The sequence below is a fragment of the Neoarius graeffei genome, chromosome 21 (assembly GCF_027579695.1).
Source record: "Neoarius graeffei isolate fNeoGra1 chromosome 21, fNeoGra1.pri, whole genome shotgun sequence".
In the NCBI taxonomy this organism is placed as follows: domain Eukaryota; kingdom Metazoa; phylum Chordata; class Actinopteri; order Siluriformes; family Ariidae; genus Neoarius; species Neoarius graeffei.
Genome location: NC_083589.1, coordinates 44,128,335 through 44,153,334, shown reverse-complemented (window position 1 = coordinate 44,153,334; position 25,000 = coordinate 44,128,335). Strand labels below are relative to the sequence as shown.

Sequence of the window (25,000 nt, the reverse complement as noted above, 5' to 3'; positions counted from 1 at the left end):
TGGCATTTTTTTTCTTTACATGCCAAAGCCTCAGATGAGTAATACTTATAATAATAATAATAATAATAATAAAATATTTTATAATGTGGTATTAAAATCCCCCCCCCCCCCCGATATGATCCTCCATCACGATGTTTGCACTGTAAACATCGTCGATGCCAATTAAGGGGACATCGCACAGCCCTATTATGCACGCAGTTTGTTTTTTCAAGCAGCTGTCAAATGCAGAGTCAACTTTACGATCTGCGATTATAATGTCTTAAACAAGGCTGAGAAACGGTGGACTAAGACGTATTTTTCTATATCAACACAATGACAATAAATTTGCGTTCAAAACGTACTTGCCTTTCCCTCTAGACCTTTTTAGCCACGCATCCAGCATGGAGCCGCTTGCAACTCTCTTCGTCGCCATTTGTGAGTCACATGATGGTATGAACCATTCACAGTCCATGGAACACTCTAAGCCAATCAGAGTACGGCTTACATATGGCACAAGGGGCAGTAATGGCTGCACTCATGTCGAGGATGTAAACAAAGTTGACGCGGCAACGGACATACATAACATAGTGGATGGAATTTACGTTCACAACTTTTTTTTGCCGTCAGAAATATTTAATATTAAATTTTGTGACTCGACTGACGATAGCCGGTGGCATAACAAGCCGCAGACGGTGATTTGCCGCCGGTGACCGGCTACTTTTGAGACCGCAGTATAGAGTGCTCCGAGGTGATGCTAAAAATAGTAACCATGCGGTCGGCGCGGCCATCTTGGAAGTCACTCGCTCCAGAGTACACCTTCACCGATTCGTTTCCGTGTTAGAGGGCTTAGAAGCTTTGATTTTTTTTTTAAAGAATTTAGACATCTGAAGTGATGGAGCACTACTGTGAAAGTTTGGATAAGCAGGCACGGGAGCGTTATGCTGAGAAGGTACATTTCATTGGGAATGTAGATCCATACACTGTTAGTGAGAAGGAATGGAAAGCTGACCCCAGCTTGTTGCCGCATAATTATCAATTATTTTAGTCAGTGAATAAAATGTAGGCCGAGTATGTAACTTGTACTAACAGCATGTGTACATAAACATTACTAGGCCTAGATCTTAAATGCCATTTGATGCAACAATGCACTGCAGTAGACATAAGCTACCTAATGTGACAAATATATCCATTAATCATTGCTGAAAGTACATGGAAAAGATAATAGTTTGTATCACATTTATTTTAGTAACTATGAAATTCAAGACAATTTAACCTACCCGTCACAAAGTGATCAGAACAAATCCGGATACAGTCTAGTTGTCCTAAATTTGATCGGTTAATGGCAGCCAGCCACTGTCGTCTCCTCCGCTCGCTTTTCTCCTGTGCTGCAATTCCCTGGTTAGTCACGACTTTAGGGAATCTGTGGAAGCTTTTGCCCCCCTTTTCCCCCCGGCTACTACAGCCAACAATGACACACGTATTCGGCATTTTGTTTCGCTGAGCAACAACAATGCACTGACACAGCGACGTTTGACTTCCAATATGGCCGCCGCCGGGTTCGCGCTGATCTCGAAGCAGTCTGTTGGGTTTCTGTTTTTGACCAGGGCTGTTTTTTTATCGTCTAGCCACGAATCGGAAGATATTTTAACTTTTTTTCATATTAAGTGATTTTGATTCCTCCCTGAAATTGTTCTTTTGGTTAGGAAAAAAAAAAAGTTATGGTGACAACTGGATAATAGGACGCCAGATGTCTTTGCCTCTATGTGTAAAGTTTCATCCAAGCAAGCATACTAATGACAAGATTAATGAGAAGGATAATGACTAATCCTTGCTGTTGTTGATGAGTAAGTGGCAGAGTAGTGCACTTCTTCCTACTGATTCTCTTGTGTGAAATGAGGACAGCATGCACACCCGGCTGTTAGACCTTGGGCAGAAGTACCTTTTTTTGACAAAAGCAGAGAACTAGTAAGTGCTAAGATAATGTGCTGTAAAATGAGTCATTCCAGGCCTTGCTCTCGACTGTCCACTTCCAAAGGCTGTATTATTGGGCAGCAGTTTATAAGAAAACGACAGTATTATTTACGTCCCTGGTGTTGTCTCCGTCGTCTTCACTACTTGAATCATCATCAAATCCAAACAGATGAAGCCCCAATTCTGACATCTCATTATATTCTTCATCCAAAGGTGAAGTAACATTGCGCTCAGGTGACAATTCCATATTTCAATGCAAAATCGCTAGCTGCTGAACTTGGTCTACACAGGCTGTGCACTGAAACCGTGCAAGCTCGCGCAGCCTGCTGGCGCTTCCGCAGGTGACGTCACGAATCTGGCTCCAGACTCCCTTGGGATTTTTCCAGACGCGTTTTATTTTATTTTTTTCTGCTGTAGACAGACGGCCTTGTGCAAAATTACCCTCCTGGATGAGTGTGTAAAGGGACATACTTTCATATATATATATAAAAAAAAAACCACGAAATTGGTCCAGGATACGCCCTTTAAGAAAGAGAAATTGTTAAAAAAAAAAAAAGTACAAATGAGAAACAATGGTCAGGCAGTGTTTCCCACAGAAATTTTGGAGACTATGGGGGGCGTGGCACGCGTGTCCGGTTGAATTGCAGGGGTGCGCGGGGGTTGTTTAGCCTACTAATACTACTAAACTAAAGGCCAATTTATGCTGACAACGCAGTCCTTGCAGATGGCGTCGCAGATGGCGTCTGCGTAGCCCCCCCCCCCCTTTGCAGACGCTCTGCGCGCACCTCCCAAAAATTGTGACCACCGCAGAAGCCTCGCAGCCAGCGTCGCAGACAAGAGGGCTCTGATTGGTCCACTCTACATCCACTGTACACGCACTTCCGCTTCCCTACTTTCCCGGTTTGGTTTGTTTTCACTACCGCCATTTTTAAAAACATGAGCGAAGATGGAGCAGCACGAAGAGCGGTTGATCGAGGAAGTGAGGAAGTACGTACATCTATACAACTCCAGTTCTAGTCATTATAAGTAACCGGAGGATAAACACTCCACTAACCACACCCACCAACTACTCCTAGCGACTTCGCGCCCCCTTGCGTTGTGGCGGTGAATAACATCGCGCACGCCTATTACTCCCCGCTCAACGATAAATTACAACGGTCTGCGAAAAGCTATCTGCGAAAGCCTTGTCGCAAGAGCATGCAGAGGCCCTAAGACTAACAAAGAACAAATTCGTTGGTATTGGTTATGCACCTTGTATTTTATTTTAGCATGTTGCTAGAGAGGGCAGTCCTACAAGAAGAACATATTACAGATTAGCAACCAAACCAAAAATCCTACAGTACTTCACACCCTGAACTCCTACAAAAAGTCCTACAAAACAAGGACTTCTAGCTCTGCTGTATGTCAGAAGTGATCCTGACAAATGCCTGCCGTATTTACAAAGACCACACCCTGCACTTGTGCATTTGATTTTTCTTGGCTTTGAGAAAGAGTTCGAGTGCCCTTTCATAATTTATATCTTCTGGTTGTGGCCCATTAATGGAAATCCTCAAGCAGGCGGCCAGGTGCTCTCCTTGCAGTCTGCTACGAAGGTCTGTTTTGACCTAAAATGGCAAACAACTTGTTACTACAATGCGTCATGTGACTGTAGAGCTCACTCTGAAATATTTAATTAAGTGAAAGCGAGATTGAACTTGGGTGGGATTTGAGCATAAAAACAATGGGTAAATGTAAATTGAAATTCACGTCACTGGTGAATCAAAAACGATCACCAATTGAGCTTCACGTCACATCAATCAAAAACGATCAAATTCGAGTCAAGAAGTTAATTTAATTAAGTAGGTAACTAACATTACATTCCCTTAATTATGTGGCCTAATAGCTTCACCTTTAGAAGGTAGCCGATTAGAAAAGGCTAAAAATAATTTAACGTCTTCCGTCTCACCAGTAACAAATCGCGTTAAGGCTACTAGCACTAATTCTCAAAAGTGGCATCGAAGTTCGCTCTGTTAGAATAGACTACTTTTCCCTTTTAACACGTACATGCAGACCTAGATTAGTTTATCACTGCTGTCACGTCACGTCTCCATCACTTGGATAGACTGCGCACATACAGTGTCAAGCGAGAAGCACTTCGCCGGTGAATTTGGAAACGACCTGATCCTGGTAGGATGATAAAGTTAATTTGACGAATTAGATAACTACGTAGGGCTAACTAATGCTGTGTTCACACTTATACCGGTACGAAAGTGGTATAACTGTATCAATACAAAGTATACCGGTACAGTTTAGTGCATCTGTCCACACTAGCGAGAAATGTTTGCGGTTTTCTTTCACGGTAGTTGAAATGCGCGTGCGCGAAATGTTTCCGTGGTTACCGAGTAACTTCCTTCCGAGAATATATGGCATCCGTTATTTCGAGATCTCGAGAAAACAAAACAATTATTTCATGATCTCAGCTGGATCGCTGTATCTCCGTCGGTAGAGACGAAGCCGGGCCAGTCTTCTGCGGAGGTGCCGCGGACTAATTTTGAAATTATCCCTTATTAAAAGACTTAATGCAATCTCTCCCTGTGTCAACCCCTGATCAAAATATTGCCTTATTATGTGATCGATTATTCCAGACATTCTAATGACCAAAGTTGCGTCTATACAGAATGAGAAATAGCCCCAAAGTCAGCATATCACAAGTCTCTTGGCGCACCTGAATGAACTATTTCTCAGCTGTTTACTCGAGATCATGAAATAATTTTGTTTTCTCGAGATCTCGAAATAACGGTTTTGTTTTCTCGAGATCTCGAATTAGTTGTGTTGTTTTCTCGAGATCCTGAATTAATTATGTTGTTATCTCGGGATAACAAGGTGAATAAAAAAAAAAAGGATTATATGAAGGGCCTCTCTCGTAGCCTGGGCCCGCCCATCCTAAGCGTGACGCAACATGAGGGCCTGTTGCGAGCTTAGTCTGGCCAGGCAAGCTATCTCCAGCTCTTCCAAGCTCCCGAAAAATCGGGAACCAATCAACTTTGAGCATCTCCAACGGCCCCGGGTAGAGGCGTGTTCAAGGCACTGACGTAGTAGAACTGCGACCGGAAGCCATAGATTGTTTATAGAATCTATGCCGGAAGCGCTTCATTCACTAGAAACATTACAAACATGGAGCAAGTTCTCATTGAAAACGGAGCAAAGAGCAGCCCTGGAGGTATTTATTGAAAGGAAGGACGTTTTCGCCTTGTTCCCGACCAGCTTTAGTAAGAGTTTAATCTACCAGTTAGCCCCGTCGCGTCGCATACGTCAGAGGAAAGAGTGATGTGATTGGTTTAAGCTTCGTCACAGCCTTTTCTGGCTTCGACCAGTAGCAAACTGAGGCATTTCAGGGAGGCGGGTCAACCACGGGCTCTGGGAAACGGTTGGGCTTAATATCTTGGCCAGACCAATAGCTCGGAGAGCTTTGCAGTCGCGTTAGTCAGACTACCCCTCTCGGCTTCCGTACGGATGAAACAACGTGTGTGTGCTTTTTGTTGTCAATGTACAGTCTGTATTTCTGGTGGTCATTTATTCAGTCGAATCGTATAAAACGCGCGAGGCAGTTGAGAAAGAAACAGACGAATCTCTGTTCTTCACTATTTTATTCAGCGAAGACATCAATTGAGGTGTGTGACTTTGCGCATGCGCATTATATTTGTATCGATACAGAACCGCTTCATCTGTCCACACTACAGCGAAGCGCTACAGTACCGATACTGTACCGGTACGAAACCCATACATTTGTGGGTTTCGTACCGATACAGTTATACCGCTACAGTACCGGTATAGTTGCTAGTGTGGACAGGTGTTGCGGTACAAAAGTAGTTTCGTATCGGTACAAAATCCCTAGTGTGGACAGGGTATAATATTGCCTCAAAATAGCCTACTGTTGCCTTACAGAAAAGGTAGGTTTGCCAGTACGAAATAAACAAAGTCATTTTACTGAAACAATACACTTAACGTCATCCATCAGTGCGGTCTCCATACGCCTATAAAGCACAATAGCGTAGCCTAAATGTCACCTTCTCAATCGTGTCAAAGGCTACATAAAGTTGTATAAACTTACCTTAACATGTAGATGCAGACAGGATGTAGCTTATCAGAGTTGTCTCCTCACACTGTCTCAGATAGGAAACGCACGCAGTGTCAGGCCGGGTGCGTCAGTGTCACCGTGCGTGCAGGTGGGCACGGACTGAGACTATGGCGGCCCAAATTGGACTATGGCGGGGCGCCATAGTCTCGTCAATGTCTGGGAAACACCGTCAGGTTTGATGAGCTTATTTGCATATTATGCAATTTACAACAATCAGATTTCAGGTCTGGCTGAAAGGAAATGCATTTTTCCCCGACATATGCAAATACATGTGGTTTGAGTCTTCTCGTAAACCTTTTGCACATGTCACGTGTCCCATGACCCTCTCTGATTTAGTCGTGTCCACCATCTTTGTGGAATAACACATGCATCGCAACAAGTACCTTAATACGAAATGCCGCAAATTTGCGCAGTTATCGGCTGCTCAAACAACTCTGCTAAGGCTGGAGTCAGATTGTTTAGTTTACCCACTGTTAAAATGCAAGAAAGACCCCAAATGGAAGATCTAACCTGTAGATGACAGAGACAGTGGCTTGCAAATCTGAACAGATCGGACATAAGAGACCAGCTATGAATATGTACGAGTATGTGCAGATCATTTCGTAAAGGGAATGATATTTCTACCGTTTATGTGAACCATAGACAAAATATATATAAAGATGTGATCTACATATAAGCGCTACACTCACTCACTATCGGTTTTGAGTCAGTTGACACGTCAGATGTGTGTATGACTAGCAGTCTTCAGCAGAGCTCTCCATTCAGCACGGTCTTCAGTTGCCTCCTCTGCAATATTCCGTAGCTTCAAGTCAGCACAGACAGATTCTTTCCAGCTTTTTCGAGGTTGGCCACGGTTGTTCGCTCCTTCAACTTCCAAGGTAGTACGTCTGTCGATCCAAGAATTACTGCGTTGGATGTGTCCAAACCAACGGAGACGACTGCATCTGAAGGCAGTGTTAATTCGTGTTAGCACGAATTAGTTGAGGACGTGCTAATTCGTGTTCCTCTTTTGACATTGCACATCCATAAAAGCATGGTAGTGGGGCAGCATAGCTAACCTATTGTGCATTTTGTGATACAAGCACCAAATTTGGCACAAATGTACATTGACATATGGCGAACATTTTCAGATATTGAGCCACTCGGAATTCTCTCTTCATGTCCGCCATATTGGAATTCAAAATGGCCGCCATTTGAAATCTACATTTGCACTTATCTGACCTAAACTTCACTTCCCTGTTGTTTCCATTCTGTGGACTGTTACATGAAGAATAGATATTTTTATATTCCAATTAAATTTAAGGTAATACTAGCACTGTGTTTGCCATCCAGACTGGTCCTATTGCAAGAGGATAGTGATGACCACATCAGTGGATTTTATACTTTTCCTCATTAAATAATATTTGGTGCAGGTGATGACCTAATCAATACCTCATTAAGTAAAATGAGATGTGTTGGAATCCCAGCACTGACACTGGAATGAAATGGCTGCCGTACACAGAGATGCTGATTTAAGAAAAGATTTAAGTGGTCTCTTATTTCTTTCCTCCCAAAACATACATTTGGACACCAGAATCGAGTCAATAGCAGCATTAGACCCAAAGATAATCGAAAATGTAGATTTCAAACAACGGCCATTTTGAAATCCAATATGGCGGCTCATTGGTACAAAATATGCGATGCAGATTGTTACCATTGGATTCCTTGCCCCCCAAAACATACATTTAGACACCAGAATCGAGTCAATAGCAGCATTAGACCCAAAGATAATCGAAAATGTAGATTTCAAATGGCGGCCATTTTGAATTCCAATATGGCGGACATGAAGGGAGAATTCCGAGTGGCTCAATATCTGAAAATGTTCGCCATATATCAATGTACATTTGTGCCAAATTTGATGCTTGTATCACAAAATGCACAATCCTTTTGAATATTCGAGCTAAACCACCCCACTATGGCTCTTTCATTACACTCAAGCCGTTTTTGGTCATCTCTTCGGAGTGCCCAACATTCAGAACCGTATAACATGGTGCTATGCACATAACTGTTGTATAGTTGACCACGGGTATGAAGTGAGACAGCTTTGCAGGTTAACAATGGCAGCAGCTCTCTAAACTTTCCCCAAGCAGAACGAGTTCTGATCATCGTTGCCAGTTCACAACCACCTCCTGGGCAGGTACCATCACCAAGGTATACGAAGCTATCGACGACCTCTAGTTTGCTACCTGCCAACATTACCTCACTGCATGGTCTTGCATCAATCGGCTGAGCTCCTCCTAGACAATGCTGACACTTGTAATCTGGGTTTTTAACTAACCTCCCCTGCACACCAGAACATCTTTTGTGTACCCACATTTTGCAACCACTACAGAAAATTGAATTCTGGCCAACCCCTTTTCTGCACACACCACAAGGGTATTTTCCAGAGATTCTCAGTTACCCCTTTTCTACCAAATCAGTTCCAGGGCTGGTTCGGGGCCAGTGCTGGTTCACAACTCAGTTCAACTTGCGAGCCAGCTGAGAACCAGTTTGCTTTTCCATAGCTCGCGGTGCTAAGGGAAGCCACACCATTACGTCGCTGTATACATCAGTTACGTCGCTGTATACGTCAGTTGCGTCGCTACGTTTGCATAAACCTTGGTGCGAATATCGAAGCAAAAACAACGCGGAAGAAGAAGAAGCAGCAGCAACAACAACAACAATAATAATAATGGATGACTTCGCGTTTGTACAGTTGTTGCTTCTCGTTGCTTAAAAATGGCGGTCTTATGTTGTTGGTCTTAACAACTCCGCCCCCCCGCTGACGTAAGCGGTTCTTTCCTCTGGCCCAGCAGAGAGTTGGTGCTAGCCTGGAACCGGTTTTTCTGGCCCCAGAGCCAGTTTGTCAGTGGAAACAGAAAACCCGTTTCCAAACTAAGCACTGGCCCCGAACCAGCCCTGGAACTGCTTTGGTGGAAAAGGGGCAAGTGTGTTTAGGTCATTACCAGAGATCATGACTTTGGTCTTCCCAATGTTGACTTTCAGGCTCTTTTTCTCAAGACCAACCTTCCAGCAGTTCAGCTTCTCAAGTAGTTCATTCAAGGATTTGGATGAACTACTTCAATTTATATTGCAGTTACAAATGCATAGCACAAAGCCCCAGTAAAATGTAAGTAGTTGAGCTCGGTAAAATGTTGCCTTAGAAGACGTCAATAATTATGTTTTTTGTTTGTTTGTTTTGTGTTCTGTGCAACATTTGCCCATATCAGGAACCTACTAGATCCTTACAGTAAACTTGCGCTAAACTTTCGTATGCTTTCATCTGCTTCCCAGTGACAAAGCTAGTAGTTAACACTAGGTAATTCACGATGTCTGTGTAATTCACACTCGGCCACATCCGTACATCGTCTTCATACTCTCCAACGTTGCTGTATGAATCCACCCCGAACATTCTTTTATCTTTTCCCTGTATCTGACCTTGTCACTATTAATCAATTCGTGATATATTTGGGAAAAATTACAGTTCGCCAATGTACTCTTCTCAGCCGCCAGGGACGCTATCCCACATAGACGGCGGGCACAACAAAATCGGAGAGCATCATGGGAGATCCGTGATGCAAGTGCAAATGTTCAGTACAGATACGTCACTCAGGAAACAAGAAGGTGTAAAGAGTTTTGGATCTGATTACATGGTCATCATCCGAGTATAACTGAGAAGTCGTAGTTTCTGAGTTAGCAGCTACTTTACAGGAGAATTATGTGATTAATCCGTATCCAGATTGCCCTGTGTAAGGTTTTCTTCATTTTTCCCCTGTCTGTCATTTCATCGAGTTACAGTATGTCCAAGCTACATGTTTGACGTTGAATGAATGAATGAATGAATGAATTTATTTATTTCGAACATGTATAAAAAATGTATGTAACTATTTGTACATACAAAAGAAAGAAAACGAGAAATTAAAAAAAAATAACATAAAGAGCTAAGACATTACAAAACGCTGCACATTGTTCAAAAAAGGAGTGGGAAAAAGTCCAATACTTTTTTTAATTTCCCACCCCCTTTTTAAAGGGGTACCAAATATAATATATACAGTTGCTGATGTGACAAAGTAACGTATTCTCATCTCATCTCATTATCTCTAGTCGCTTTATCCTGTTCTACAGGGTCGTAGGCAAGCTGGAGCCTATCCCAGCTGACTACAGGCGAAAGGCGGGGTACACCCTGGACAAGTCGCCAGGTCATCACAGGGCTGACACAGACACAGACAACCATTCACACTCACATTCACACCTACGGTCAATTTAGAGTCACCAGTTAACCTAACCTGCATGTCTTTGGACTGTGGGGGAAACCGGAGCACCCGGAGGAAACCCATGTGGACACGGGGAGAACATGCAAACTCCACACAGAAAGGCCCTCACCGGCCACGGGGCTCGAACCCGGATCTTCTTGCTGTGAGGCGACAGCGCTAACCACTACACCACCGTGCCGCCCTCTTAAGTATTCTATCAAATTTATATATTAGAAAACAACGAAATATCTTGGTAATTGTAAGTATAATAGTCGGTACGCTAAACGGCACAAGAGTCACCATTTTTAAAAGACCGTGACGTCAGCGCTACCCACTGCACTAGGAGAGAAGCGTGTATTCATGGCGTCGGGCACATCAAGTGAAAGCGACAGCTCTGTCGAATCATACGAAGAGATCCCGCAAGAAACACTGCAAGCAGGCTATGGCTTAGAAGGGTACCAGTTTGAACCGAGGAGAGGTACTCTCGACTCCGGTGATGACGAAAGAAGAGAAGAAAGCTCGAACTCGCTTGGTGTTTTTCAGTGGAAACGAGTGAAAAGACACGTCTGGAGGATCGTTATGCTTTCCATCGGTCCTGTTATTACACCCGAAAGCAACACACTGTGGCATTGTGTAGCCGATCACTTACAATTCATCCTACTTTCCGATTCACACGTGCTATTCCCAACCTCAATGAGCCAACACAACTGGGCACATACATACGTCATGAGTGTCACGCAGAGAAAATGAACGTGCATTCTGATTGGATAAAATTAATATCATGGCGGGCTGTTCAAACTGCGGAAATAGTTTGCTCGAGCTACTTTCAAAACACTACAACTTTCCAACCTTAGAACAAAAAACTTTTGTAAGTCTTGAATAAAGTTCGTTAATGTGTGTTTTATTGTTCCCCTTTAACTACCCTGAAATCCTAACTACATTAATACACCTATATAAAATATATACCATATATACACTTCATGAATATCTATATAAATATATAATTACAAAAATATATACTACATACATATCCCTGTAAATATAAATATATAAACTATCCCCATAAATAAATATATACCATATACTAAGTTAGTTCTAATATAACAATCAACCCTATTCTATTTATAGATTTATCCCTCATCCTCTGTTAACATACTTCCTCTTCCATGTACTTGTTTAAAAATATTTTTTGTCCCTTTTTTTTTTTTTGAACAGATTTATATTTGCACTTTGTTTTATTTCTGTCTCCAGTCTGTTCCATAAAGTCACCCCACAGCTCGATACGCACATGCTTTTCATATTTGTTTGAACCTTTGGTTTTTTTAAAATTTAGGTCTCCCCTTAGATTATATCCCCCCTCTCTTTCACTAAACATTCCTTGTATATTTTTTGGCAATAGATTATTTCTCGCTTTGTACATTTATTTGTGCTGTTCTGAATTTGACCAGATCCAAAAATTTCAACATGTGTGATTTTATGATCGGTGGGTTTGTGTATCCTGTTTTGTTTATTGTCCTTATTGCGTTAAACAATTTCACATCATTTTCCAGGAATGTAAAACAGAATCAAATTGTAAATGTATGTAATTTTTATGTACTGGCTTTTTTTTTTTGGGCAGCTCACTAACGCACTCTTCATGAGCATGTTCCTGGTGGTGCTCTCACTGGAGTCTCCAGTGCACGGGCTCTTCCATGAGTTGGGAAACTGTCTGGGAGGGACCTGCGTGGGTTATGCAGTGGTTATTCCAACCAGTTACTGCAGGTAAACATACCACATGTATACACAAAGTATTTTACTTTGGTTTATATACATCATATGGATAGTTAACTATATTGACTAACTCTGCACTGTGGATTTGGGGGACATTTGGACATTTTCACTTGTGGACAAATCAGTAGCCCAGGCACCTGGAACAAGGGGGGGGGGAACCCTAATGCCGCTTTTCCACTACAAACGCGGCTGAGTTGGGCTGAGCCGTGCCGTGCTGTGCTGAGTTGGGCTGAGCGGGGCTGTTGGAGTTGCATTTCGACTACAACCGCGCTGAACCGTGCTGGCTGGAAGTGGGTGGACACATTGGGTGGAGTTAGCGAAAGTGGGTGGACGTCACGTGATGTCGTTAGGCGGCGCAAACAGTGACATCAGTGAGCTTTTAAGTGGTAGTCTCACAACCTGGATAGTAAACAATAAACATGGAGGACATGGAGTCGTTAGTGTTGCTGGTCTTGGTGCTGTGGCTTGTTGTCACCGACACCGCGAACAGATACTGGCAAGAGCGTATAGATGAGGCGAGGCGCATAAGGCTTCAGAAATTCTCGTAATTCATAATTATTCTTCTTCCGGGTTTACAGTGTTTACAGATCCCAGCGTACTCGCGGGGCGTGTGTGGGCATGTGAGGACACTCCTCCTCACCAATCAGTGCACAGGGGAGTGTCTCCTCACGCCCCTAGCCCCACTCGGCTCGGTTGGGCTCCCTTCAGCCCCACTCCAAAACGGTGCGAGTTTTGGGTGCTAAGCAGGGCTGAAGCGAGCTGAGTCGTGCTGCTCTGAGATAGTCGAAACGCGAGCCGTGTCGGGCTGAAGCGAGCTGAAGTGAGCTGAAAAAGGGTAGTGGAAAAGGGCCATTAGTCATTATTGACTCTTCTTCGTAAAAACAAAATTTGGTACGCTGCTAATTTTTAAGCATAATGCGACCCACCTTGACGCTGTAACTGTAGTCCGTTCTGAATCCCACTACTTACTGAACTATACACAGCAGCCGATGCATGGCTTTTATGGCATGGCTTTTACAAGGTACGTTAATTGGCATGCTTGGTAAGTGGAAATACTGATGCGCGTTATTTAGCTAAATTTCAGCACAAAGTCATTATATACCCACATACAGTAGCGGTCAGAAGTTTACATACATGGATATGAATGTCATGGTAATATCGGGCTTTCAGTGACTTCTTTGAGCTGTTCTTTTTCTGTTGTAGAACGATTGTTCAACATGCATCTTTAATTTAAAAAAAAAAAAAAGCCCAAGAATTTGGTGCACAATTAATTTATGTTGGGTTTCATGACTGCAGCACTGTCAAATATACATACAGGAGACCTAATATTTGGCTAAATGTTCCTTAGCAAGTGCCATCAACAAGCTTCTAGCAGAGTTCTGGTTGGATATTTGATTACTCTTCTTGACAGAATTGGTAGTGTTCAATTAAATTTGTGCGTTTCCTGGCACGGACACGACTTTTAAGCACAGTCCACGTGTTTTCAATAGGTTTGAGGCCAGGACTTGTTTTAAGCTTAAAGTGAGCCTGCTTTATACATTCCACAACCAGCTTTGATGTGTATTTGGGGTCATTGTCCTGTTGGAATACAGCAATTGTGTCCAAGTTTCTGATGGTTTAAGGTTAAGAATTCTGAGGTAGCCCCCCTCCTTCATGATTCCATCAACTTTGTGCAATGCACCAGTTCCACTGGCAGCAAAACAGCCCCAGAGCATGATGCTACCACCACCATGCTGAAGTTGGTACAGTGTTCCTCTGTACCTTTGGTGATTTATGGTCAGATCTTTGACCACAAAACCTTTCCTCCAGAAGGCTTTTTCTTTGTCCATGTGGCCAGTTGCAAACTTGAGTTGAGCTTGAAGTTGTTGATTTTAGGGCAGACGCTTCTCTTTTGGACACCAGCCTCTCAGGTCATATTCATATAAAATGTGCTTGACTGTAGACAGTGTTCCAGCAGCTTTCAGTTAATGGCATACCTGTACCCTGGTGATTCCTGGGTTGTTCCTGACCATCTGAACCAATTTCCTCTTTGCTGAGGGGGACTGTTTGGGTCTTTTTCCAGTTAAGTGGCTTGACAAAGTGGTTGTACCTCCCAATAACTTGTACTTACATACAGTTGTTTGAACTGATGGTCTTGGAATCTGCAGTTGTTTAGAAAAGGATCCAAGAGACATTGGAGTTGTGTAAGGCCCTGTCCACACGGCAACGGATTCAGGTGAATCTGATAAAATTATTTATCGTTTCGGCCTGGTGTCCACACGGCACCGGCGTTTTGGGTGCCCCAAAACGAAATCTTTTGAGAACGGGTTCCAAAGTGGAAAGATCTGGCAACGGCGCCGTTGCGAAGTCGTCTGGATGAGTAGAACGGATTTGTTTACGATGACGTCACAACCACATGTGCTTCACGCCGGGTAGAAGTGTAACGAACTCGATGCGAGTTGTCAACAAATCCTATAACTTGGTTCATGAAACGCGCTTACAAAATATTTTCACTGTGAATATTTATTGTGTAATGGTGCAAAGTGAGAGAGAGGGAGTGAGAGTCAATCCCGCCAGCAAAAATAGGGAAAAAAAGGAGCGATCTCACCTCTTCAGATGTTGGTTTAAGTCCTACAATACATTCCTCAAAAAGGGCGTAGAAGAACAAATTAATCCATCAACGTGTAGCATTCAATTTATTCCGGACCATTAAAGACGCTGCCTTCCGCGTAGAATCATACGTCATCCTCGCCGCCATATTGGATGGGTCAAAGCGGAGAATAAAGATGCCTCATTCATGTGCTGCGTTTAACTGTACCAACAGGTTTGCCGTCCAAACGAGATCACATGGGATTACCTTTCACAGGTGAGACTGGAAAAATACTTTTCATTGTATTTGGTTATTATAACGTAATTTTACGAACAGATTTTTCTGACTTTGTGGCTACTATGAAGTCTCGCGCATAAGTTTATGGGCATGCGTCCTTCTATTGTTGTGGTGTCTCCGATGGGACCGTCTTACAGCGCACCTAGAGGTGTGGCATGTGTATTGCATCGTTTTCAGCAAGCATTGCGTTGCCATATGTACCTGATATTTTACTGATCCGTTGCCCATGTGGACGCGATATATATATATATATATATATATATATATATATATTTATTTATTTATTTATTTATTTATTTATTTATTTATTTATTTTTTAAATCTCGTTGTCGTGTGGATGTAGCCTAAATCTATCAGATCTGCACTGAGCTCCTTGGACTTTCCCGCTGTAATGTGTGTTGGTCAATCCAATGAGCGCTGTCAAACAAACCCTTTTTATGCTAGCACAGAGAAGCTACCAGCTTCTCAGTCAGTCATGATCTCTAACAGGAAGTTAAGACATTTTGGAACTTTCAGTGACATTCAATTAATAATCTGTGTGGGCATATGTAAATTTTTGACACTGTGTTGATTTTCCGAAAGCCCAAAATAAATGAAAACCTGTGCACCAAATTCTTGGGGTTTTTTTTGTTTTTAATTAAAGATGTTGTACAATCATTCTGCCACAGAAAAAGAATAGTTCAGAGAAATTGTTGAAAGCCCAATATTGCCATAATATTCATGTCTATGATGATATTCACATCTGTGTATGTAAACCTCTGACTGCAAATGTACCTCTTTGTTTACTACAGTCAGTCACCTTGTTGTTCAACATTTCAAGAGGGGGAAAAGTGTGTAATGACCGAACACCACAGTTCATAGGCGAACTGATCTTTGGCCAATGACATGCTTACTTTGTCAAAGGTGCAAACATGATGTGCTTCAGAATTATTACATACTCATTCGCTTACTTCAGTCTACATTAAAGGGTGTTAACTGACTAACTTATCATCTGTTCTAGGTTTTATACCACAGCATGGCTGAATTCTCGATTCTGATTGGTCAGAGGGTGTGTTATTTTTGCATAGCAGCATGGCTTGGAAAGTATTACTGGCTGTAAGGAATGATAGGTTAATATAAAAGGAGAACGGGAGGCAATTTTTTTTTATCAAAATTATATTTATCTCCTTTTTATTAAATACAGGAATGCATTTTTGATAGCCATTTTGTCACTGCTATAGCAAGTTATGAGTGTTTGAAACATGCTATGTAATATATCAGTCCGTATGTCAAAGCAACGGACGTAAACGAGATTCGTTGAGACCTGTGCGAGACATCGTAGGACGGAAGTAAAACGTACAGCAGAAATCAAACCCTGTGTCTGAAATCACTCGCTCGTTCACTACTCCCTATATAGGGAATTATTGTATAGAGGACTATATAGTGAGCTCATTGGTAAAATGGAAAAACGCTTTCGGACACTAGTCCATCGCGCCGGTATTTACGTCATTACTGTCGCACAATTAAAACGTGCCGGATCAGTCAGCTAGTGGGTTTTCAAAATATTCAACACGTGCATTAATTTTTGTGATAAATCCATATTATACTGAGCGTGCTTCCCACATTAATCAATACAAAGTACCTGCATCTTTCAGTTTTTTTTTTTTTAACCAAGGCTGAATACTTACTACTTCTAATCTTCGAATTCTATTCTAATAAAAGGCAACACTGGCTTTTATTAAATCAAATTTGAGACTTTTAACTTGATTCCTTTCAGCATGACCGCAATGCATGATGGGATATATTGCTTTAGTTAGTGACCATTGGTTGTATGCTGCTTTTTGTGATGCATTGTGGGATACTTTGAGTGCACTATATAGGGTGTAAATAATCCTCACTAAGGTTTCAGACAGCACTACAAAATGGCGTCCTCGCTATATAGTGCCCTGTATAGTGAGTAGGGAGCGATTTCAGACACAGGGCAACGGCTGTCAATGTTGTCAAAAGATGCGCACGCCCTCTTTCGAATGCTGATGTAATCAAGCTGGAAGTTGTGTTTGTTTTGATAGCAATCAGGAAAGTTTGAAAAAAGTAGGCAGTAATCGTCATTTAAACTCGTTTTTGTGCAGTATTTCGTTTGGAAAACAGTTTTCAAAATGGCGGCGCTGACACTTCACGTTTCGAAGTCTCGCACAAGTCTCGTGAAGATCGCATGGATAAACGACACCTGCCCGTAGACCAAACGAACTACATTCAACATGGCTAAAAACCGAATAGGCCGATAAGTATAATATTTAATTGCAATTAGTTGCAGGGTTTCCCATACATAGACCATTGTGTGGCGCAACGCCACACAATGGATTCCTATCGCCACACAATCAGACTCGCGATTTTGAAAAAAAAAAATTCCGTTGCGTATCGTTCCGTTCATAGTGCTCGTCTCGTTCACGCACGCGCGCACACACCCACACACAGAGAGAGTGAGAGAGACGGAGAGGCGTGTACACATGCCTGCCGTTGCGCATATACCCGGACTGCAAGTAGGCCTGTTAGGTTAATTAAAAATAACGCAGCCTTCCCGATTCGCCTTCCGACCCCTTTTTTTAATAGGTAGCCTACGTCGTGCTCGTGATGAGCTTTATCATAGCCTTCTTGGCTTACATGAAACGGACATCACTGAGTCAGGCTACAAACCAATTTTGATGCATACAGTAGCAGCTTGACGTGAGGAACCGGCCTTATTGCGTTATCCCGTTTATCCCGCTTCAGCATTCATGCAAGTTATTAATGGCTTGACATTCACAATAAATAAGGATTTCCCACTAGCCTAAATAAAATGTTATACTCGCGGGGATGCCTAGTTGATGCTATCTATTTTATTATTATTTTGTTGTTACATTATAATATTTATTTCATTTTAGTATTGGTTGAGGTAAGTGTTGAGTTCAATATTTAAAATAAAAACCTCCAGCTTGTTTTTTGCAATTTATCCCTTGAATGTCAACTGAAGAATGATTGAAAGATTGCCACCAAAAAGGCAAAAAACTAAGGTAAAAACTAAACTTTAACTTCAATTTTGGTGAGTAATTTTCATAAATTTAAAAGAGAGGTTTGCCACCAACATCAAGCCCAGCAAACTAATGGCCTGCCCTGTAATGTAAAGTTGGGTCGAGGAATGAAACCAGGCAGGGTTCTAGTAAAAGTTGTTTTAGCTGTCTTCTCTTAAAGAACTTAAAAGAATTTAGATTGAACTGAATAATCTCAAATGCTTCTTGTAGCTTTAAAATAGTCCCAGCAGGTGACTCTGAAGAAAAATACTGTGTGTTTGAACACCGCCCGCTGTAAACACTTTGCATACACCCCAATGACCGACTCCACCGACCGCCACGACACCACCGCGCACGATTCCCTCATCGGCACAGTGGAGCACCACAAATTGCTACCTGGTCTGTGGGAAACACTGAGGCTACATTCACACTGCAGGCTGAAGTGACTCAAATCTGATCTTTTCGCCCATATATGACCTGTATCCGATCTTTTATTGACAATATGAACGACACAGATCCGATTTTTTCAAATCCGACCCAGGCCGTTTGGATATGTGGTCCTAATTCCGATTCCTATCCGCTCTATTCATATGCGACTTCAGTCTGAACCACCAGGTCGCATTCATCCGACTTGCACGTCATCAACAAGCCACAAACGTCACTATTCTGCGCTGAAGTAGGCGGCGGGTCTCTCAAAAAAGTTACAACAACATGGCGCATAATCACGGGCGCAGATAGAGGGTGGGACGAGTCCTATTTAAATTCACCTCGTTCGGTCCCCCCCACTTATAGGGAGGAAAAAACGTCTATGCTGTCTTTCTTTGCATAAGGCAAACCTCACGGAAAAATCAAAAGACTAATTACCATTCGGTTTATTGAGGTGCACAGCAGTGTATACATAGTTGCAACAACTCACATAAAACAAAACAAAGACTGATATTCGGTTGGTTGAGCTGCGCAGACTGCACAGGTTGCGAGCTCGAGCTTGGTTGCTATGGTTACTAACAACAAGTTTGACAGGCATATCGGGGTTGGGGTTGGTTTGCTGGCAGCTTTGTCCCCCCCAGTTTTTTGTCCCTCCCAGTTCAAAAAACGTATCTGCGCCCCTGCGCATGACATCAATGCGAGGGACGCTTCGGGCTGTGAAGGTTCTGAATCTTCTCAATGGAAGGACGCAGAGGTTAGGGAGCTGATTTCCATTTGGGGGGATGCAGCTATTCAAGCTAGATTGGATGGGTCATACCGCAACCGGGCGGTTTTACTTCCGTAAACACTGGCCATGCTCACTGCGTGTGACGTCGTCGTATCCTGCAATGCGCATGCGGAACACTTTTAGGTCGCTTTTCGTTCATACTGAGGATCACATACAAGTCGCATATATTTCTTAATGTGAACGACCTCACAAAAAAATCGGATTTCACAAAAAAATCGGAATTGAGCATTAAGCCTTGCAGTGTGAACGTAGCGTGAGTTGCCAATACAAGTCACGATATAAGGTTACTAAAACTGAAAATGTAATTGAATAACACGTTAATTAAGAAATGAAGCAAGTTTAAAAATGACTTCAGGTCCCCTTTAACGTGCTTGTTGTTATGTTATTGTTTCTACAATAACAGCTCATACGTAGCGACTTGTACGGTGGACGATCGACGCGCTCGAAGATGAGTAATAAACAGATTTAAAAGCATGCTGTTTAACAAAGTAAAACCTATAATTGCTGATGTGGTGGATTTTTGTTATGAGACATATTTATGGAAGGAGTCTGTGTTGTAAGTGCTTTGTGAAGTTTATCAGCACAGTTACTACTGTATAACGTAAGTAAGTACAGGAACTAACTCGTTTCTCAGATGTTCCACAACATTTAAATCTAACTGTATACCATTAAAATGTGTGACTGTCATTCATTAATAAATCAAACGTTTGCAATTGTTGGCAAATCACTGTAGTATAAACGTAATAACACACTCCCGACCATGCTATTATACGAAAATAATGCACTTTGCAGGGTCCCTGAATAGGTGATGGTAAATGGAGTGCAAAATAAAATAATAGCCATTAATAAACATGGGTTAATACTGGCTGTGTAGGGAGAGCTGTGTCCTGAATATAAGGGGAAGCTACAAGAGTGAGTAGGCTGATTAGGATGCAGCCCCACGGCTCCATCACGCTCAGTATTCCAGCACACTGAGAGCCAGGCCTCAGCAGGGAGCTGGCACATGAGGGGAATATAGCAGGGTGTAATCTCCTGTCTGATGGGTGCAGATCATGTTTTTACAATCATGAGGGTTCCTCGGGGAGCTGAGGCAGGCAGAAAGGACGTGAAATGGAGAGTGAGACAGACAGATGGATGTAGCATGAAGAGAGACCGAGAGGACCATGTTGGCATATGCTCCTTTTAGCCATTTTCATCTCTGGCAGATTCTACATTGGAGCTTTATTTATTCATTTTAATTACGGATAAAATTTCAAGTACCACCTCTTGCATCGGATTAACGTAGAAAAGCAGAATTTTTTTTTTTTTTGAGCTTGTCTATTCACGCTGCACTTTTGAGCAATTTTTCTCACATTTATCAAACCTCATCTAAAACTAATATAGCTCACACAATTCGGTATGGCTACGTTCAGTAAGTGTCTCTTGTAGTGTGTTCATTAATGAGTTTCATTAGCGTTAAAGAGTAGAGAATGAGCAGTGGAAAAGATCAAGTGCGACTGAAATTGGACAGAGGAAAGGAAAGCGCAAGAGAGAGTTGCGCTCCAAATGAAATAGACAGGGGAAAACAAAATGGTAGATAGGAAATCATTTTCACTTGAATAGCCAAACGCGTAGCCAGGTAGTTTTCACGGGTCGGTGTGTTTTAGGTCTGCCATTTCAGTCTTCAGCAAGCACTTGTATAACAACACTGTTCCACACTTCCATTATATTCCTCTGGAAGGTTTCCCAGGTTAATGGTCTTTTTTAGTGGTGCTGTGTCCAAGTGAACAGGGGCAGAAGGGTCATGAGAGCCTTGAGCCTAAGTATAGTGCAAGACGCAGAATGAGGTTTGAGGGCTTTTTTTTTTGTTCTTTTCGGAAAGGATAATTGAACTTTCCAGAGCGGGTCTTCCTGTGTATTCACATGTATGTAAGACCATAGTCAATATCTGGCACACTCTCTGCCTCTTTCCCCTGATCTGTTTTCTGTTCTATTCAGGGGCTTAGCCAGGATTGGGAAGGTTGGGAGTGTGTTTTTTTTTTTTTTTTCCCCTGAAATTAGGGAGTGTAACTTGGTCGCGACCAGGGGGATATTTTTTTTGAAAATTTCATCTTTTTTGGTGCAATATGATACCTTTTTAACAGGTTTCGATTTTACAAAATATACATAATGCAAATGTTACATCACAATGTTCAGAGTCCATTTTGATTCTGTTAAAAAGTGCAATAAACAGGAGTTTAAAAAAAAAAAGTGAAATTAAGTTACAAATGAAAGGAAATTTTCCTGCAGTTACTTGAAATGTAAATACTGTAAGCAATTCAATAATAATGGTAGTTTATGAAAGTACTATTTAAGATAATATAAATCTTAGTGAAAGAGAAACCAACCAAAACAGAAAGCGTGAAAGTGATTGTCATGCCGTTACCATGAGAACAGTCTTTTATGAATGTGGAAGTGGGCTCTCAGCGTGCCGAGTCTGGTGTGACTAAGGAAGGGAACAAGTTTTATGTTTCATCTAATTTACACTACCGTTCAAAAGTTTGGGGTCACCCAGACAATTTTGTGTTTTCCATGAAAAGTCACACTTTTATTTCCCACCATAAGTTGTAAAATGAATAGAAAATATAGTCAAGACATTTTTCTGGCCATTTTGAGCATTTAATCGACCCCACAAATGTGATGCTCCAGAAACTCAATCTGCTCAAAGGAAGGTCAGTTTTATAGCTTCTCTAAAGAGCTCAACTGTTTTCAGCTGTGCTAACATGATTGTACAAGGGTTTTCTAATCATCCATTAGCCTTTTGAGGCAATGAGCAAACACATTGTACCATTAGAACACTGGAGTGATGCACTACGTTCACACTGCAGGCTGAAGTGACTCAAATCCGATTTTTTCGCCCATATGTGACCTGTATCCGATCTTTTATTGACAATATGAACGACACAGATCCGTTTTTTTTCAAATCCGACCCAGGCCGTTTGGATATGTGATCCTAATAGGGCTGGGCGATAAAATGATAACGATACGTATCGCGATAGACACATACTTGATATCAATAGAAAATGCGTTCGATAGAATTTTTTTTTTTTTTTCAAGAAACAAGCGTTAGCCAGAGCCCTCTCTGGTTTAGGTCCGCTTTCAATCAACTGTTGTTGCGAAGCAAGCTTGGTTGCATGAGCAAAGGCACTCGTCCTCTGGTGCCTAGCAACGCATAGGGAGTGACATGCTGATAGCCAATCATGTAACAGTTGCGTTTGGTTGCGCCATCTCGTTGTCTCGTGGTCGTGTTTTTATTTTTTTTCCAGAAACAGCGTGGCCAAGAAAAGAAAGATGAGTGCCGGAACGAGTGAGGAAATTGTGGATAAAGTCAGTAAGGTCAGATGTTACAGATGTAAAGTCTTAAGTCTACCTCAGTTTTACTTTAATTTCTTCTATGTTTACAAAACACTATTTTTATTTTATTAAACCTTCAATGAAAATATACTTGAATAGTTTAAGAATAGTCTAAGTCTACCTCAGTGTCACTCAATTTCTTTTATGTTTATAAAGCACTGCATATTTTTATTTGTTTTTAAATGTTATTCACCAGAGGGTGAACTTTTTTTGCACTAAACTTGCAGTAAAAAATTAAAAATATGACAGTCCTTCTCACATAGCAGGTTTTGCTATGTTTACATTTAACACTTTGCTCATGTTTTTATAACACGAGTTTTTTAAGCACTTTATTATTGATAATTGCTCAGTTTTTGTTGTGATCGTAACATTGAACATGCGTGTTGACATTCCTTGCTTATTGGCTGTCAGAGGAAGTTTAAGTTTAAAATAAATGTTTGAATTTAGTATTGTTCCCTCCTGGTCCTTATTTTAAATAGGTCATAAAATGTTTCAATAATTATCGATATCGACCAATATGAAACACTTATATCGTGATACAGATTTCAGCCATATCGCCCAGCCCTAGGTCCTAATTCTGATTCCTATCCGATCTTTTCATATGCGACTTCAGTCTGAACCGCCAGGTCACATTCATCCGACTTACACGTCATCAACAAGCCACAAGCGTCACTATTCTGCGCTAAAGTAGGCGGTGGGTCTCTCAGAAAAAGTTACAACAACATGGCTTTGATGTTCCTTTGAACGGAGGTTGCAGTCACTACCCCGCAGAACGCCTGAGCCAAAACCCTTGCCCTCTTCCTTCTCAACCTCCTCCTTAACATCAGGCTATTGTGCATGTTCTGGCTCCGTCGCAACAACAACTGCATCATCGCCAGGTACTCCATGCTGGCTACTGTCAGACACAGGAAACTTTAGATTACTTCCGTAAACACTGGCCATGCTCACTGCGTGTGACGTCGTCGTATCCTGCAATGCGCATGCGGAACACTTTTAGGTCGCTTTTCGTTCATACTGAGGATCACATACAAGTCGCATATATTTGTTAATGTGAACGACCTCACAAAAAAATCGGATTTCACAAAAAAATCGGAATTGAGCATTAAGCCTTGCAGTGTGAACGTAGTGATAGTTGCTGGAAATGGGCCTCTATACACCTATGGAGATATTGCACCAAAAACCAGACATTTGCAGCTAGAATAGTCATTTACCACATTAGCAATGTATAGAGTGTATTTCTGATTAGTTTAAAGTGATCTTCATTGAAAAGAACAGTGCTTTTCTTTCAAAAATAAGGACATTTCAAAGTGACCCCAAACTTTTGAACGGTAGTGTAGGTAATTTAAAAACCTGTAATATTATTTGGCAGTGGGCACATAGGAAAGTGTAAAGTTTCTGTCAATATGTTTATCATGCTTGTATGATAAACTCGCGAAGATATTTATCTAAATACATGACCTACTCCTTCTAAACCTGCCAAGCTTCACCGGAAAAGCTCTCAAAACTCGTAGTATTTTGCTTCCATTCAAGCCTCGTTTCAAAGTCTGCATGTTTGGTGGTAAATTTGATTTTCTCGATTTAACTTCATATATGGAAAGCATGCACGCCCCAGGAAACCTCTGACCGTCGACAAAAATGTCTACAGAAATGCACAAAGCAACAAAATTTCGGTTAGCACGGATTAGTATAAAATTTATAGGCCGTGTTTGGGGATTTATGGCCGTATTTTTTTGAGAATTGGCCATGTAAAACACGGCTGCACGGCTCGCTAGCTAAGCCTAGGGTTCTGTTTATTTTTCTACACTTCTCATCTCCTTCCTCTTCCCCTTCTTGATCTCATACGCATTCATGTCCTTCATCCTTTCTTATTCCTTTCTTTCTCCTCCTCTCTGCCTGAACAGTGTGGATGGTCAGCCGGTTTTGCTTCCTCCAGAGCAGGTGCAGGAGATGAACCTACGCTCCACTTCAACACTCAATGCTGTCCAGCGTCTTTTCTCGCACCACCTAATCCAGACATTTGGCTGTGACTACTCCACCAGCAGACTGAGCCTGGACCAAATCCAGACCAAACTGCGCTCTTTCCTGGAGCTGCGCACTGCCGATGGTCCCCGGCACGACAACTACCTCATCTACTACAGCGGACACACCTTGGCCACAGGAGATTGGGCTCTTACAGGTCAGTCAGGGTAGGGAGCTAGAAAATTCAGCTTAGAATGCATTACTACAGGTTACATTGATCTGGTGCTAGAAATGTAAAAAAAAAAAAAAGCTTTAAAAATGTCTAACTTGTGTATACTGAAAGTTTCATTACCAAGCATTTGGTAATGTTATTTATGTTACACCATTCACAGATGATATCAGTGTTATAAATACAAGTAATAACCTTATTATACACCTTGTTTTTTTTTTTTTTTA

The 25,000-nt window shown here is 41.8% G+C and overlaps 1 protein-coding gene across 2 annotated transcripts in view; it reads left to right on the top strand.

Annotated features, from left to right (window-relative positions):
• Window positions 1–25,000, top strand: part of tmem168a (transmembrane protein 168a) — a 38,831-nt gene that overhangs the window by 8,416 nt on the left and 5,415 nt on the right. For both annotated transcript variants that reach the window (XM_060903192.1, XM_060903191.1), the window contains exons 3-4: window positions 11,957–12,099; window positions 24,487–24,761. In XM_060903192.1, coding sequence (XP_060759175.1) covers window positions 11,957–12,099; window positions 24,487–24,761 — 418 coding nt within the window. The remainder of the gene's footprint in view (window positions 1–11,956; window positions 12,100–24,486; window positions 24,762–25,000) is intronic.